A 17,298-nucleotide genomic window follows, 5' to 3' on the forward strand; every position below is an offset into this window, starting at 1 on the left:
GTTTTAACTTAACTGATTCCTCAGTTAGACTCAATCTCTTCTTTTCAAACAATATGCATTGAAAATGTGCAACGCTGAGCAGCACAGACACTGACTCAGCACACTCACGACATGGGGGACCTGGGAGGTAACCAAGCTCCTCCCTTCCAGCAGTGCTGTCTGTTAAGCTATTACTGCCGTGACCATTGAGGAATGATCATCCCATGAGAAAAGGCTTTCTGTGTTTATGTGAGTGTGGGACATGCTGCTTCAACAAACCAGAATAGTTCCTTTACTGCAATAAAAAAGTCAAAACTTCAGTGTGCTAATGCACATGGAGGACTTTGAAATAGGAAGCATCCCTGTCCAAACATAGCCTTCGGAAACTCTAGTGTTCTCTGGAGCCCAGTTTGGGAAATGTACCCCTGAGGCAACGCCTGCATTATAGGTGAGGAAACAGAGAACCACAAAAGGGGTCTGATTTGCCAGATGACAGGAGAAGGGGGTAGGTATAAGCCCAGCCCCCCTCGTGTCTGACACCAGGAGTGTGTGCCCGAGCATCTTCTGCAGGTTCTCTGGAGTTTGGTCTGCATCCTCCCACCTTGTCCTCTTCCCAACTTCCTTTTCTCAAAAGCTCTCAGCCCTCCTGTCCATATCTCAGGGATGGATTGTCCAAACATATTCTATTCTGGGAGGCAGAGGACAGTGACAGAGCAGTTGCACGTGTGTTTTTATTAGTACACAAATTCAGAAGCATCTACTTTGACCAAATAGAGACACACGTTTCGATGTTGCTCCAGTTAGCTGAGGATCAGCATTAGTCAGTCTCTATAAGCCGGAATCCTTTTCTTCCTGTGAGCTGTTTGGTTATTGGCCAGTTTGAAATGTGCTACTCAAGTTTGTTAGGCGACAGCGTGTTCTCGTTCCCTAAACAGTTATTGGGTGCAACTGATTTTTTGTTTCTTAGGATGAGGGTAAAAAAACTGCCCATGATTCTGGCCCTGCACCTGAAGCGATTCAAGTACATGGAGCAGCTCCATAGGTACACCAAGCTGTCTTACCGGGTGGTCTTCCCTCTGGAACTCCGGCTCTTTAACACCTCCAGCGATGCCGTGAACCTGGACCGCATGTATGACCTGGTGGCCGTGGTCGTTCACTGCGGCAGGTAAAGGTGGGCTAGGAAGCGGGTGCACATGATAACACAGGGGTTTGTCACCAAAACAGGCCCAGGCACCTCTGACTGGGCTGTAATACTCAGCATTTTTGGGAATGTCGTCCATACTCTCATTGATCACCTCATTAAAAAAAAAAAGAATACAGGTTTGTGTCATTTCACAGTGGGAATGTGTACTAAGAAATGGCTCATCATTGTGTGAACATCCTAGAGTGTATTCCTACAACTAAGCCTGTGACATTGCTTTACATTGTTACAGGCAATGTAATCTTCATTCTTCCCTATCCCCCCCCCACCCCGTCCCACTATGGATCAGAGAAAACATTTGGCTTTTGGTGTTTTGGGATTGGCTTATTTCACTTAGCTTGATATTCTCTAGTTCCATTCATTTACCTGCAAATGCCATAATTTCATTCTTCTTTAAGGCCAATTAATATTCCATTGTGTATGTATATACAATGTTTTCTTTATCCATTCCCCTGTTGAAGGGCATCTAGCTTGGTTCCATAGTTTAGCTATTGTGAATTGAGCTGCTATAATCATTGATATGGCTGTGTCAGTGTAATATGCCGATTTTAAGTCCTTTTGGTATAAACTTAGGAGTGGGATAGCTGGTCAAATGGAGGTTTCATTCCAAGTTTTCTGATGAATCTCCATACTGCTTTCCATGGTGATTGCACCAATTTGCAGTCCCACCAGCAATGTATGAATGTGCTTTTTCCCCCACATCCTCACCAACACTTATTATTGCTTGTATTCTTCATAATTCAGGCAATGTAATCTTAAGGGACTATTGTTGTATGTGTGGTGTGTCACTAGCTGACATATCACATGGTACCTGACTCTATAAACATCCTACAGGTATACATAAATAGGATCACAAAAATGATAATTCAGTTGTTCTATAATAAAGGACATAATAAATCTTCATTGGTAACAATGATACTTAAGATAAATTTAAAATAAAATGGAAAAATAAAATTTATGCTATGATTTTAAGATTTAAGAAGCTAGATTACATCTACTGCATGATCTCAAAAGTTCTTTAAGATGTAGAAATAAAGACTGGAAGCAAGAGGTCCGATTTAATAATTTTGTGGTATTTGGAGTGATTAAAATTCTATTCTTAAAAATGTTCTTTAGGCAATGTTAAGACTTTCCCCACATTCTGTAGTAAGGGTACAATCAGAGAATGGGGAGAGAAGGCTTCTAGAAATGGAGAAGTAAAGTGTTTAGATGAAGGTTTTTTAGGCAAATATTTTTTATCTTATAATTTGGCATAAGCACAGAAAAGTATATTGAAAGCCCCCCCCCACCCCGTTTGCCATCTCTTTATTTTGGGGAGTGTCCTAGAGCCAGTCTTCTCTCCATCCGCCTAGGTAGTAAGTCGTGAGCAAACCATTTCCAAGAGGAGACTGTTGCAGTGTGGGGAATGGGCTGGTCCATTTTTCACTCTGCTAGGGTGAGTGGGCTCAGAGAGTGTAGCTTTGCATATGATGTGTCCTGTTTTTTTTTTTTTTCTGAGTATATTAACTTCAAGTCACTGTCTATTTTTTCTTACGTCTTATGTGTCTTATGTAAGTTATATTTATTGACGGTTATGAACCAGCTTTGTGTTCTCCTGAAGAATAGCTCTAGCATCTGTTCTTCTAAAGAACAAAGACTCTATATTGTGGAGAGCTGAGGGAGGTCTTGGAGCAGGTGGAGCACGATGGGGGTGGACATTGTGGTGTCGACAGTTGGACCTTCAAGTTGTGCCAGGGAGGCTGGAGAAACGGGCATTCGGATGGCAGGGCACACGAGCACGTTCAGTTTGGATCTCTGTGGGTACCCAGTGCTGATCCCTGGGAGCATTGGTGAGAGCAAGTCAGAGGCCCATGGAGGGCTTGGGGGACCTGTGGGAAGTTGGGTTCTGGAATCATCCCTGTCTGTCATGGAGATACGAAGGTCATAGCAGCCCTGGCAGCAAGGGGAGTTGGTGCCAAGTTACACGTGCTACCCACTAGGATGCTTTAACCTCCTTCCCCGAGGCCAGCTCCTTCCCGCACACAGAGCAGGGCTGGCCTCACATGGGAAGTGGGTGACTTCCTGGGGTTTGAGCTGCTGCTGTGTGGGTTCCATGCCAGGATCTGAAGACTGCACAGGAGCCTGCCTTCGTGAAGCATGGGGTCCGGGGGAAAGACAGATAACACAGAAGTAAGCCCACGCCACCAAAATAAAACTTCTGCCAGATAAAGTACGGTTTTGATTGGTGCTCTGAGGAGTAAGTAGGGAGATGAGGGTGGGTATTGCAAGGCGCTCTTTAGGTAAGGTGGTGGGTGACATTGATCTAGGAAGGTAACATTCAAGCACAGCCAAGGAGGGAATGGGCCAGGAATGCAATTGCGAAGGCCCAGATGGGAGAATAGGAGCCCAATGCCTGCAGCTCAGAGGCAGAGGGAAGGAGTGTCCTGAGGAGGCTGAGAGAGACAGGAAGAATTGTTTGCAGAATTTTTGTGTTTCGAGAAGTGGAGGGATTCAGCTTTTCAACTTCAGTGGTGCATTAAAAAACAACTCTAGATTTAGAATGAAAATCCCCTTAGAATGCAAATCTCATGTAACAACCCAGTAGCAGTTGTTCTTTCTACTCCTTCCACAGTGCAAAACTCCAGCCTTTCTATCTTAGCACTCATTATCATGTATTATGGTTCCTCAGCATCTTTCTAAGACTTAAATCAGATCATCCTGCTCCTCAGAATTGCTGGGTGTCTTCCTGACTCCCACAGCCCGGAATCTGCACTCTTAGCCACGAGGCCCTGTGCTTTCTGCACCACTGCCCTTCTGCCCCTCTCTGGTTGTCTCCCTCTGTCCTCCTGGGCCTCACTTGGCTCCAGCTGCTAGGTCTCCAGGCTCTTCCTGAACATGCCATGGCTAACTCTGCCCCAGGGCTTTGCACTTGGTATTTCCCAGTCTTGAAACTTCCATCACTAGTTGCATGACTGCTCTCCCCCCATGTCCCCGTGTCCTTCAAGGAAATTTGCTTCTGCTCAAATCTCACATTATCAGAGAGACCTCCTTTCACTGCTCTTTATCAAGTTAACGCCTGCCCCTCGGTCCTCACTGTCCTGTTACCCCACTGACTCTTCCTCGTGGCACTTGTCACCACTTGACGTGTATTAACTGTTGGTTGGTTTATTGCCTACCCAGCCCACACCCAGTGCCTCAGTCCCTTTAGTGCTGCTCTAACAGCATCACAGCCTGGGGAGTTTATGTGAGTAGAGGTTTATTTGGCTCATGGCTCTGGAGGCTGGGGAGTCCAAGGCCCAGCGGCTTCATTCTGTGAGGGCCTTCTTGCCATCCTACATGGCAGAAGGCATCACCTAGAGAGGAGGGCAGGAGGGAGAGAAGGGGCTGATCTCGTTTTCATAGCAAACTGCTCTTGCGATAGCAGCACCAGTTACCTTTAAAGATCCCACCTCTCAACTCTTGATGCATTGGAGGTTAAGTGTCTATTAGGACCTTTAGGAGACACATTCAAACCCTAGCACCAAGTCCCAAGACAGTGGGACTTTGTGTCGATCACTGTTTTTCTCCCTGACAGCCAGCACAGGGCCTGGTACACAACAGGTAGACAGGAACTCTTTGTTAATATTGCAGATCTGAAAGCCTGTTTCCCACTGGAATCTAAGTCCTTAGAGCATATTCCCTTTGTGCATTTTGGTATTTCCCGACCAGGTGCTCCTCTATGAATTGTGGGTATAGACAAAGCTATACTTTGTTCTTTTTGTTACTATTATTATTTAAGGTGGGGTCTGGCTATATTACCCAGGCCAGCCTCAACTTCCTGGCCCCAAGCAGCCCTCCTATCTCAGCCTCCTGCATAGCTGGGGCTGTAGGTGCCTGCCGCTGAGCCTGGCTGTACCAAGTTCTTTATCCTGATGACCTTAGTTGTTTGTTTGTTTGTTTGTTTTTTCCCCTAAGACACTGCTCAAAAAGAGCAAAGTAGAGTTTTATAAAGAAATAAATGTTTACCTCGTGACTTTCTTTCATTTGTTCTTTTCCAGTGGACCTAATCGTGGGCATTATATTACTATTGTGAAAAGTCATGGCTTCTGGCTTTTGTTCGATGACGACATTGTAGAGGTTAGTATGCGGATTGTTCTCCAGTAGGCAAAGGGTACAGATGGGACTTTGGGGGGGATGTGCATGCGTGGGTGTTTTCTAAAATAGGCCCGTTTTCCCACAATCTGACCTGAAAACTTAAATTTCTTTTAAAACTAACTTTTGCTGATCCCCATGCTCCATGGAAAGGGAGGGGAATATGGACAGTGCACTTGTTACTATTGTGATCTTATTACCTGATGCCACAGACATGGCATCTCTCCCTGTGTGTGTCACCATTAGTCACAAGGATGTGTGCTTTTGTTTCCTACCATGTCTAAATTCCTTTCAGCTATAGAGCAAATAATAGACTACAGAGTTCTATTAAAATTCTTTTTTTTTAATAAAAAATTTTTCTTATTTTGATTATTGTTTAAAATATGTGTGATATTTTTCAGTCTGTTGGATCTGGAAATCACTATTACAGCAAAACATTTCATATATTGATTTTTGTTGATTTTTAACTCTACATTTAAGGACATGGTCTGTTTTAACCCACTAGGGTAACTTTTGAGTAAGTTACAGTGAAAGAAATTAACTCTGGTGGTCTGAATGAAATAAAGTTACTCTCAGATCCTTCAATTTACCAGCTGAAAGACAGAACCCCCTGGTTTCTCCAAAGGGTGTTTGTGTATATTTGCTGAAGAATGAATAGGTGACTTTCTTCTTTAGTCATTTGTAATTTGTGAATATGTCCTTCTCTCTGTGGAATTATCCATTGGTTATCAAAAGTTCCACACTGGATCACAAGTTTAAAGCCAGCCTTAGCAACTTAGCAAGGCCCTAAGCATCTTGGCGAGAACCTGTCTCAAAACTATGAAAAGAAACTGGGGATGTGGCTCAGTGGAACCTAAAGCACCTTTAGGTTCAATCCCTGGTACCAAAAAAAGTATCAAATTATGATCTTATAACAACTAGTGTCTCTTGCATTTTTCTGTATGTTCCATTAGTGTTTCTTTGCCCAGAAACCAGGGTAAATAATTGTATTGTTTTATTTTTCCTTTGTTGCAGAAAATAGATGCTCAAGCTATTGAAGAATTCTATGGCCTGACGTCAGATATATCAAAAAATTCAGAATCTGGATATATTTTATTCTATCAGTCAAGAGAATAAACTTAAAGAACTGTGGGACTAATTCAAGCAGGGGGAACTGTTCAAAGCACTATTACCCATTTCCCCTGCAGACCTCCTCCTTCCCCAGCAGCCCACTAATATCACCACTCAGTGATCTGGCTGTGTCAAACTTTCTCCTTTTTTTTTTTTTTTTTTTTTTACATGCAGCACTACTCTTGGTTTTTTTATTTTGGTCTGAGGTAGAGTTAACTGCAATCAGATTGAAGTAAGATTTATATGAATAACAGTCACTAATTTTAGGTTTGGGTGAGTGCTAAGCCACTCGGCTATGTCTGCTGAGTTACAGTGGCATTTCCTATGAATGCCATGGTCTATTTTCAGTGTTTGCTAAACTTCCTAAATGGCTTCTGGGGTTTCCTTCCAATGCATTCCTTTAACTTGTCCCTGGAAGCATTGCTACTACCCCTTTCTAGCTTATCTGCCTCTTTTCTGACAGAAGGACAGAAGAATTGGGTAGATGTTCACCTTTTAGGGCTGCAACTATAGCTTTAAGTTCGTACAAGTGGAATTGTTTAAATGTTTAAAAGTGAGTAACCTCGATACTAAAAATCATCCTCCCCGTGGCACAGGAGCTGTTCTTGGTGGCTAGTGTCTGCACCGGGCTGTGCTGACCTAGCTGTCAGAATTCCAGGGGCTAAGCAGTTCTGGAGCTCAGGGCAGGCAAAGCCAAGAGGAAGGAGTTTTTGTGGACAGTGAAAAGTTGCTTTTCTTAATCTTTCTACCAAAACCAAGTTTCAGGAAAATAACTCAATGCTGTTAATTTTTAGTGACACATTTCTTTTCTAAGGTCCTGTGAGTCGTATTTATCCTGTACCTGGCACTGCTAAGGTTTTCAAGCTCTCTTTCCAACCCTGCTGGTGTTTCGCAGTCTGTGATCGCAAGGCTGAGACACCCCGTTGACTGCCTCTGGCACATCTCTCTGTAGCCAGCCAGCTGATCAGCACCAACGTCCTTCCGTATCTGGAGTAACAACAGCGCTACACCTTCACAACCATCAGCCACACTGTACAGCTTAATTTTTTAAAAAACGTATTCTGTCTGTTTACTGAGGCACTGGCAGTCCCAGGGCAGAAACAGAGAACCCTCCCTGGAGGGAATGCTGGAGTTAGCTGAGGTATGAGGTGGATCCACGGACGTGTAAGTGGGCAGGTGGAGGAATGGACAAGATGGCGGCGGTTTCTTTGGCTCAGACTCCTAGAATGCTTGACAAGACAGAGATTTTTGGAAGAACCTCATCTCACTATAGTTACTTTTACTTTTCACTTGTTATGTATTTATTAGAGCATTTGAGTATTGGTACCTTTTATTAAAAGGGTCAATTTGGTGTTTTTGCTGTTGGACTGGTTTTTGGTTTCCTACAAATACCATGAGTCAGAAATCACGACTTCCTTTGGGAAGTCAGTTGACTTCCATACATTTTAATATACTGTGAACATGTTATTTTGTTACCTAATCCGTCTGAGAACAAACATGCAAACTCTTGGCATAATGTGAACTAAATCTGAAATTGAAAATGTTAGTGGCCATTTTGCAACAATGAAGAGGATAGCACTTTATCTAGATGAAAACTGGATTTCTTATTTTTGAAATATCTTGAACTGTTTATTGCTCAGAACTTAAGCATGCCAACACTTCATTTGTTCATGCTTGAAGTGAAATGTTTTACTCTTCACTGGAGAAGACAAAACAGGGTGATCTTCATGTTATTGTTTTATACAAGTGATGAAAATGTACCTTGCCTTGATTAGAGGCAAATTCATGTTTATAAATATTTTGTCTTTTCTTTTCCTCCATGAAACATTTGCGGTAATCACTTACCTGGGAGGTGAGGTGAGTCTTTATCTTTAAGAAGAGGCTCTTTCCAATTGAAGGTGATTGATATAGGGAAAAGTTTGTACTATAGATAGTCCATACACTTGATTGCAAGTTACAAAGTTTAAGAAAATGATGGTTGATCTCTAATATTTGGAAGTGATTTCGTAAGAAAAAAACTATTAAAATTACCTTTGAAACAACTCTCGAATCCACTTTATTAGACAAAAATGTTTCAATTGGAATTCTACAGGAGTAATAAATAGTATGACTATAGGCTCAGTTCATTTATCACTTTTTTAATCTGTAAAGAATTTTTCCCAGTGATTTAATTGGAATGATTGCTTTGAATAGACAAAGTCAGTTATAATTCAGTGTTCATGAGTACATTTTGGGAATTAAAGTATGGAAACTATTGCACAGACATTTGGATGGTTGTGTGATACTGAAAAGAGGATCGGAAGGAGACAAAACACACTTCTCTATCAACACTCCATCAGTTTCTCAAAATTTAGAGTTCTCTGGTAATTCCTCACCTTTTCCTCTTCAATAAACAAAACAAAAACTAGGCAGCTACATTCCCCCCCACACACCCCAATCATTTTTCTTTGTGTAAAGACAATAGCATGCAAACACTTTGTTATTTTTTATCCCCTCATTCCAGGCATAATGGAGAGAATGGTGTGGGATTCGTGAGACCGTTCCAAGGTCACAGTGATAGCACAAAGGCTCAGCAATATTCCCTCCATGGCCAGGGTTTTTGTGTGTCCCCTTTCAGCAGGAGTGAGTAGGCCTGCTGCATTTCTCTAGCTGCTGGGTGTCTAAACGAAAGTTACAGTGTTTTACACTTAAAAAAAAAAAAAAAAAAGAACTATTTGTTTTATTGGTTACTTACTAGTTTAGTGCGTAGATTTTGGTACAGTATGCTAAAGTCTTTTTTTTAAAAAACAAATTTTGGTAAAATGCTGACATCTAGTCCTGTTCTGTTGCTGCGTCTTCTGTTCCAAGACAATGAAAAGTGGACTGACGTGGAGTGCAAGGAACATGATCAGGGCGTTAGTTGAATAGGAAGCCAGTCATTTGGTTTTGTGGCCTGGTATATTTTGCTTTTAAGCTGAAATGGAAAAAATGATGGAAACGGTCCTATGCATTTATTTTCATGAATACCCTTCGTTTCATGGACAGCCTAACAGAGAACTGTGTTCTAACTGGCACTTAGGACTTATTTTAGATATTGGAGTGTAGCTTTATTACAGATGGATTTTATCTTTAAACATTGCATTTTGATCAACTTTGTATATTCATGTGTATTAAAATACTGTGCACAAAATGTTTTGCCCTCGTTTGCTATTATATGGTCAAGGCATTTTTCAGCACTATTGTGATTAACTCATGTAAATGGCATGGGTCAGAGAAAACTATTTCCTATTTTTCTGCCTAATTAAATTTCTGTTTTCTAGTATTACAATTAATTTATTTTTGGCTCCCATTTCTGTATAACCAAAATAGTTATTGTATTTGTGTGGCATTCACTTGATTTTGTTGCTTAAAAAGAAAAGAAAGTCTTGTCGTGTTTGTTTAAAATAATCTGTACCTTTGTTTTTTTTTTTTTTAATGTAACCAATTTAAGCACTTTAAGCAATAATGTCAATCTCGTGAGATTTCAATCAGTTTAACACCCTGCCTCTAAAACTGTTTGCAAAAGAATAAATAAATAAATAAAATAGGAATTCTCTTCCTAGAGAATGACATCTGGGTACTGTTACACACGTGGACCTGAAGTCCCTTTTACCAGGTGAGAATCAGTGACAGATCTTGGGTCCAGGGATTCATTCCAAACTTGATTTTTCAAACAGTGGAAATGTAAAGAAGAGTCTGGTCACTGTGGTAGATAAAGGCAGTGCTACTGTCAAGGCTGAGAAAAATCAATGTTCTGGAAATAATGCACCGTGTTTTGAGTGAGAAAGATCGGCAGAATTAATCTAGAAACTGACATCTGGGGGATGGCACATGGAGAAAAATCAGTGTATAGAATTCAGGCGTAGCTAATTAGACATCACAGTGGATTTTTGGAGATTTTATGTTATGAAATGAAAGAGCCATTCCTGAGATAAGAAAGTAGCTTCGGCCCTGGGGTTCTGTCAACCTCTGGTTTCTAGGCAGGAGTAGGGTGTGGTCCTGGGCCTGGGCTGCTTGGCCTGGGAGCTGGGAGAACCCTGAGCTGCATGAATACCACTGCCCACCCAGAAGGCCGAATGTTCAGGTCCCTGCCTGGTGGTCTCAGAGTGCAGCCTCGGGTGGGTTTCTATTCCCAGGGGTGCATGCATGGACTGGAGGTTGTTATCTGGATACCTGCTTGGACCCAATTATGGAGGTACAACCCCACAGGCCAAGAGCAGGGACTATGCCGTTAAGTGGTAGGTTCCCTGGTTCCTGCCTGTTCTCTTTACAGGTGACACAGTTGAACTTGACTGAGCAGCACCAGACACTTTGGGGAAAGTCTGCCAGAAAGGCCAAAGGAGAAGACCTTGGGACTGTACTTTTTTAGGCTTCATTTTCTCCACCGGTCAAATGGCATTTATAGAATAGGCCTGTCACCCCCAAGGCACCAAGGTAAAAGTGGTGTTCTTACACAGAACCTCTACCTTTCTTCCTTAGGGCCCCACTTTGTTCCCTGCCTGCTTTTTGTCTGTGCTAGCCTGCCTTCTAGCCCCTTCTATGGATGATGCAATTTTTAAATCAAGGGATAAATCCATTAGGTTGAAGCACTAGACAGAGCTTTGCTTAATTCATATGATAAAGGAACCAATATGTTGGCGACCTTAACCATAGATTTTATGAATCAAATATGTCATTTCTAACAAATTGTTTACTACCAAGTAATTAGAACATATTCAGACTTCTAAAATAAATCAGGGCCTGAGAGTCTTGAAGCTATGTGTCTGGTGATTTTACTGGCTTAACCACCTGTGTTTGCATTTTTAAGTGCCCATTTGATTTAAGGTGCTTTGAACCAAACATGAGGACCTTACAAGGAAATAAAAGATAACTTCTTTGTGGTTATAAGAGACCGGAGTCAGAAATGAGAAATGACATTGGATTTTGTAAAAAAAAAAAAAAAAAAAAGAAAAGAAAAAAAATGATTTCTAATTTTGTGTCCATTTCCCATGTGATTATAATAAAGTATTTAGTCACAACTTTGGGATGTCATATTCAAGTTATAAATTACACAGATACATCTTGCACTTTTTCCTCTCTCCACAGTGAGCATATAGGCTATATGGAAGGTGGCATGGAATTCCACAGAAGCTCTTCATTAGAAAGGAGGTTGGCAAATGTAGGTTGCAGTCCTGTTTTGTCCCCACCTCTTCATGACGGGGCTTGTGGATGAAAACTAAAACTTGGATCTGACTTGGCTGGAAGCAAAATAATTTGATGGTTGAAGTTTTGTAACCAAGTCCTGTGAGCCAACTCAACTGTAATCATATTTCAGAGTCTTTCTTAATGGAACTGGCCAGAGAGAACTTTGTGTGCTGAGACAACTAAAAATAAACAAGAAAAATTTCAGGGTGAGCCTTGATACCTCACAGCACACGAGGTCTCTGCACTTCAGAGTTCATCTCCAGGTTGAGAGTTGCTGTCTTTCCAATCTGAGGAGATTAGATTTTGTTTGTTTTTTCATGAGTTAGGAAACCTGAGGGAAAAAGAGACTATTGGCTTTGCCCTCTTTCATAGAATAAATTGTTTTGAAATGCCTTAAAAAGAAATTGCTTCTGCATATTTTTCTGTCTGGTAAGTCCAGAGAACAGTACAGCTATACCAGCAGCCTGTATTGTTGTCTGTGTCAACTGGGGCATAGGAGGCTATGTGGAAGGAAGGGTGAAGGCTATAAGTTCCAAGATGTTCATTAGTTGACCTGGATTTTAAGCCACATATCATCTGAAGAATCTAATTGGTTTATGAAATCTGAATTTGCTATAAAACCTGCTGTTAGATGGGAACTTGGACAGAATGTAGAAGAAAAAGGGGGCATGAATCTCAGAGGGACAAGTGGAAGACAATGACTTTAAGACTTCCCACTTAGCTTCTAGCCTTGGGTATCATTGCAACAGCTGGTCCTGTCTGTACCTTTGACCTTCAGGGCAAGATGGGACTTAGGCCAACCCCATAAGTATACCCTCAGCTGATAAAAAAAAACTACAGATTCTTTTAAAACTTTTTAAATTGGTGCATTATAATTATCTATACCAGTGGGATTTATTGTTATATATGCCTACGTGCGTGCAATATAATTTGGTCAGTTTTCATTTCCGGTCTCCATTGTCTTTCCTTGCCTTCTCCTTCCCTGATTTCCTTCCTCTATTCTACTGGTCTCCCTTCTATTTTGCAACCTGCAGATTCTGTGCCCTTTCTGTTGTTGCCCTGACCTTGATCTCTGATAGAATTTTAGACACCTTCAGTACAGGTGGACATAATGCTGGGGTAGGATGCTAACAGGTGGCATTTGGTGAAGGGGCCCTTCTTCCCAGGACCTCAAGGGAGATTCAGACACAACTGCAAAACAAAGATAAGCTTGCAATCGCTAGTTATTGGAATCATCCAGAACTCCTGGGGTACCACACTACACTGCTTTATCTGTTCCCATAACATCTCCCAGGCATGAAAGACAAGGCTGAAGAGAGGTGAGAAAAGGAAAAACTGCCTACAGCCTGAGCCAGCCGCTGTGACCTTGTTTTTGCCTATGTGTCAGGAACTTAGATGCTGTCAGGAACCGCCTGGCACTCAGAGCTGGGCCATGGGTTTTCTTGCTCGACATAATCTTACAAAACACCAGCCTCAGACAAGGTCATGCTGTGACCATGATGAAATGAGACAAAAAAACATGTCCACTCCATAATCTTATCGACACATAGGCAAAAACACGGTCACAGTATGAACCACAAGATCCAAACATGCCCCCACCCCGCCCCGCCCAGTTTGCAGTCTGAGTGACTGTTGCTGTTTGACCAATTGCCACTTTAGCTTCACCCTCATCTGGCAGGTGAATTCAGGAAGATCCCCAAGCAGAATTATCCCTGCTGCCTGACAGCTAGTCTTGGGCAGGGCCCTGCACCTGGACCGCTCCCTCCTCCAACCAAAATTCCAGTCCTCTAAGTTCTAAAACCCTGTCACTGAGATGCTCACTGTTGGTCATGTGTGGCCTCTGGTTGCAATGAATACATTAAACAGTCTGTTCACAGGAGGTGTGTTCCTGGTGGTTCCTGGGTAGAAGGGAAAAGGCCTTACACATAAAAACACTTTTTGTAATGAGTGTCTTGATGCCTAAAACTGATCGACAGCAACTCCTACCCAAGGTGTTGGTAGTGTTGGTCTGGAAGCCAAGAGAGGCTTCCAACTTTGGGGAAGTTGGACTTCTGTTTCCACTAACCTATTAAATAAGGTCTGTAATGTATGGAAGTTGTCAGGAAGCACAATGGGCAGGTCACGTGGTAACCATGGACGCAGCATGATGAGAATGATAGGTTTTGTTTGCTGCTGCAGACTCCTGGCACCTCCACACCTACCTGTAGAAACCTGTGACTCAAGTGTGTCTGTCTGCAGAGCCCTTGAATCCATCAAGGTGTTAGGACCCCCATTCAAGGCAGGTCGGAGCTCTATCCATGTGGAGAGTTCAGTCTATTTCAGAATTCTGAAGAAGTCCAAGTTCTTCTGGATCTTGCTATGTGTGCTGAAAAACTTCAGAATCCTCGGTCTAGGGGTGGAAAGAGGGACAGTGAGAGGTGGAGAAGACAGGTGGCTGCAGAGGTGACTGAGGACACAAGTTCAGGGTCTAGTGCCCTCTAGTGGAAATGACCTAAAAACACACCCTGATTTTTCTCTACAAATCTGCCACCTGCAACACCAAAAAGACCTCAAATAACTCAGTCAATAAATGAGCAAAGGAACTGAACAGACACTTCACAGAAGAAGAAATATGAATGGTCAATAAATATGTAACAAAATGTTTAACATCTCTAGCAATCAGAAATGAAAACTAAAACTGTACTGAGATTTCATCTCACTCCAGTCAGAATGGCAATTATCAAGAACACAAGGAACAACAAATGCTGGTGAGGATTCATTCATACGTTGCTGGTGGGACTGCAAAACTTGGAATGGAAGCACCATTTGACCTAGTTATCTCACTCCTTGATATATACTCAAAGGACTTAAAATCAATATACTACAGTGATGCAACCACAACAATTTTGGGGGTGGAGAGGGTGGTGTTGAGGGCCCCAGCCGAGTCGGGATGACGCATGGCATTTTTGCCAGAAGTAGTGGTTGAGAGGTGATGCCAGCGAGTTCTCGCGGAGTTCCCGTTGAGTTCCAGTTGAGCTCTCGCGGGGATTCCTGGAGAGTTCCCATTGGTTGGGGAAGTGCCGGAGGAGGAGGGATATTTCCGGCTACTGGTTGCTGGAGGAGCCGTGTGGCGTTCAGGAGAATTCCTGGGGAGCGTGTGTGGAGTGTGCTGGTGGAGTTCAGAAATAAAGTTTGTTCCTGCTTTAGTGGCTCGTGATTTGTGCCCAGCCAGACTGCGGCAGGGTGGGGTGGGGGAGTCCCAGGCATTGAACTCGGGGGGCACTCAGCCACTGAGCCACATCCCCAGCCCTATTTTGTATTTTATTTAGAGACAGGATCTCACTGAGTTGCTTAGTGCCTTGCTTTTGCTGAGTCTGGCTTTGAACTCATGATTCTCCTGTCTCAGCCTCCCTAGCCACTGGGATTACAGACGTGCACCACCACCCCCAGCCACATCAATGTTTTAATAGGTCAACTCACAATAGCTAAGCTATGGAACCAACCTAGGTATCCTTCAACAGATGAATGGATAAGGAAACTGTGGTATAGACTATCACTCAGCCATAAAAAGAATGACTTGATGACTTTTGCTAGATCCACTGATAGATCTGAGACTATTGTGCTAAGTGAAATAAGCCAACACCCCAAAACCAAAAGTCAAATGTACTCTCTGATATGTGGATGCTAACACACAAAAAGGTGTGTGTGTGTGGGGGGGGGGTGAAGAATAGAAGTTCATTGGATTAGACAAAGGGCAATGAAGGGAAGACGGGAATAGGAAAGACAGCAGAATGAATTGGACAGAACTTTCCTATGTACGTAGATGAATACACAACCAGTGAAACTCCACATCATGTACAACCACAAAAATGGGATCCTAAATAGAATGAGTTATACTCCATGTATATATATTATGTCAAAATCTACCCTATTGACATATATTTCTAAAAATAACAAAGTTTTAAAAATGGAAAAAACGGTTGTGCATATCTTGCTTTTATTTTATTTATATACAATTATTTACTCATGGTTTTTTCTAAGGGGACCTGGGGGGTCAGAGGAAAGTAGAACTGTATTTTTAAACTATTTTTCTTTTTTTTTTTATTAGAGCATTATAGTTATACATAGTTGGGTTCACCTCAACAAATTTGTACACCCATGGAATTCAGTTTCACTTCCTGTTCCCCCCTCCCTCCCCACCTCTCCCTCCTCCACTGACCTTCCTTTCCCTCTTCTATTGGTTCTTTCCACTTATACATAAAGGTGAAATTCCCTGTGGTATATTTTATGTGCACATAGCATGGTTTTTAAAAAATTCAATCTGCATTTCTTCCCCTTTACTATCTCTCCTCTCTCCCTCTCAACATCTTTCTACTCTACTGATCTTTCCGATGTCTTTATGATATCCAGTCCTCCCCCTCCTTCTTTCCTTTATTTGGCTTTAGTTCTACATATGAGAGAAAACATTTGACCCTTGAGTTTCTGAGACTGGTTTATTTCACTTAGCATGACATTCTCCATTTCCATTCATTTACCAGCAAATGCCATAATCTCATTTTTTCTTTACGGCTGAATAAAACTCCCTTGTGTATGTATACCACAATTTCTTAATCCATTCATCTGTTAACGGACATCTGTTGATTCCATGGGTTTTTGTAAAAATAAAACAAAAACCCAAAACTTGCCAATGATTATCTTGAATCCAAGCCAAGGCTGAAGTCAAATGGTCCTTCATCTTTTTGTAAAATGGGTCAGTGGAACAATGGATCTTCAAAGGGGGTGAAGGAAATCATCCCCATGAAGAGTGTCTTTTCACCTCTGAAGCTTTGTGCCCAGAAAGTGTTGTTGAGTGAATCAAATGCACGATACAGGCATAGGCTACAGTGCAGGAACTTACAACAGAAGACAGCTGACTCCAGCTTCTATTTAGCTTCTTAAGGTTGCAAAGTAGGATGGGGAAGAAAGAAAAAGAAGGAAGGAAAGAAAATGACATCTTTGAGAAATTGATGGGAGGGTCTAAATCAAAGATTTGAAAACCCTACTTTCTTATTCTGGGAGGCATAGAGAGAGAGAGAGTCCACAGCAAGTCAGCTAAGGTGACAAAGCATAATTTTAGTTCTCATACTCCTACCCAAGAGCAAATATCTGGTTTTGTTTCTGTTACTCAAGTCTTGGTTACAATTCTTTGCAAGCTGTTAATTTTTGTCAACAAAAACTCTAAGACATTTCCCAAAGTAGTACAGAATAGGGGCTTATTTACTGTTCTAAATTTTCTGGAAAATTAGTTTGCATTTTGGAGCAGTCCCACATTATCTTGGCTAAAGACATTTATTTCAAGTTGTTTCTGCTAACTCCATACTAGAGGCCATATAATAGAACTTTATATTAAGCTCAGAATTTTTCTCTTCTCCATTTGCATAGGTGGGGGAGCTAAGTATTGGACCAAAAATCTACAGAGACATTCTGAGAACAGGAGCTGTGAAGAAGTGAATGATGGAAGTGTGAGAATATTCAATAAAGAAAATTTGCAAAGCAGAGCTGGAGGGAACAGGGAGAAATGACGTGTTATTCTTCCCCGGCATGACTTGTTAGTGAGCGACTTCTGTCACACCAAGATTTAGATGAGGCTGCCTGATGGGATTTATTTTAAAAATAGATTTCAGGAAAGGCAGATATATTTTGTTTTTTTAAAAAATCTTTTTTATTACAGGGAATTT

At 41.9% G+C, this 17,298-nt stretch overlaps 1 protein-coding gene across 2 annotated transcripts in view; it reads left to right on the forward strand.

Annotated features, from left to right (window-relative positions):
* Nucleotides 1-9,046, forward strand: part of Usp46 (ubiquitin specific peptidase 46) — a 63,409-nt gene extending 54,363 nt beyond the window's left edge. For both annotated transcript variants that reach the window (XM_026387423.2, XM_026387432.2), the window contains 3 exons: nucleotides 947-1,144; nucleotides 5,197-5,275; nucleotides 6,305-9,046. In XM_026387423.2, the coding sequence (XP_026243208.1) occupies nucleotides 947-1,144; nucleotides 5,197-5,275; nucleotides 6,305-6,406 (379 nt within the window). In that variant the 3' untranslated portion in view covers nucleotides 6,407-9,046. The remainder of the gene's footprint in view (nucleotides 1-946; nucleotides 1,145-5,196; nucleotides 5,276-6,304) is intronic.
* The last annotated feature ends 8,252 nt before the right edge of the window (nucleotides 9,047-17,298 follow it).

The sequence above is a fragment of the Urocitellus parryii genome, chromosome 10 (genome assembly GCF_045843805.1).
Source record: "Urocitellus parryii isolate mUroPar1 chromosome 10, mUroPar1.hap1, whole genome shotgun sequence".
Lineage (NCBI taxonomy): Eukaryota > Metazoa > Chordata > Mammalia > Rodentia > Sciuridae > Urocitellus > Urocitellus parryii.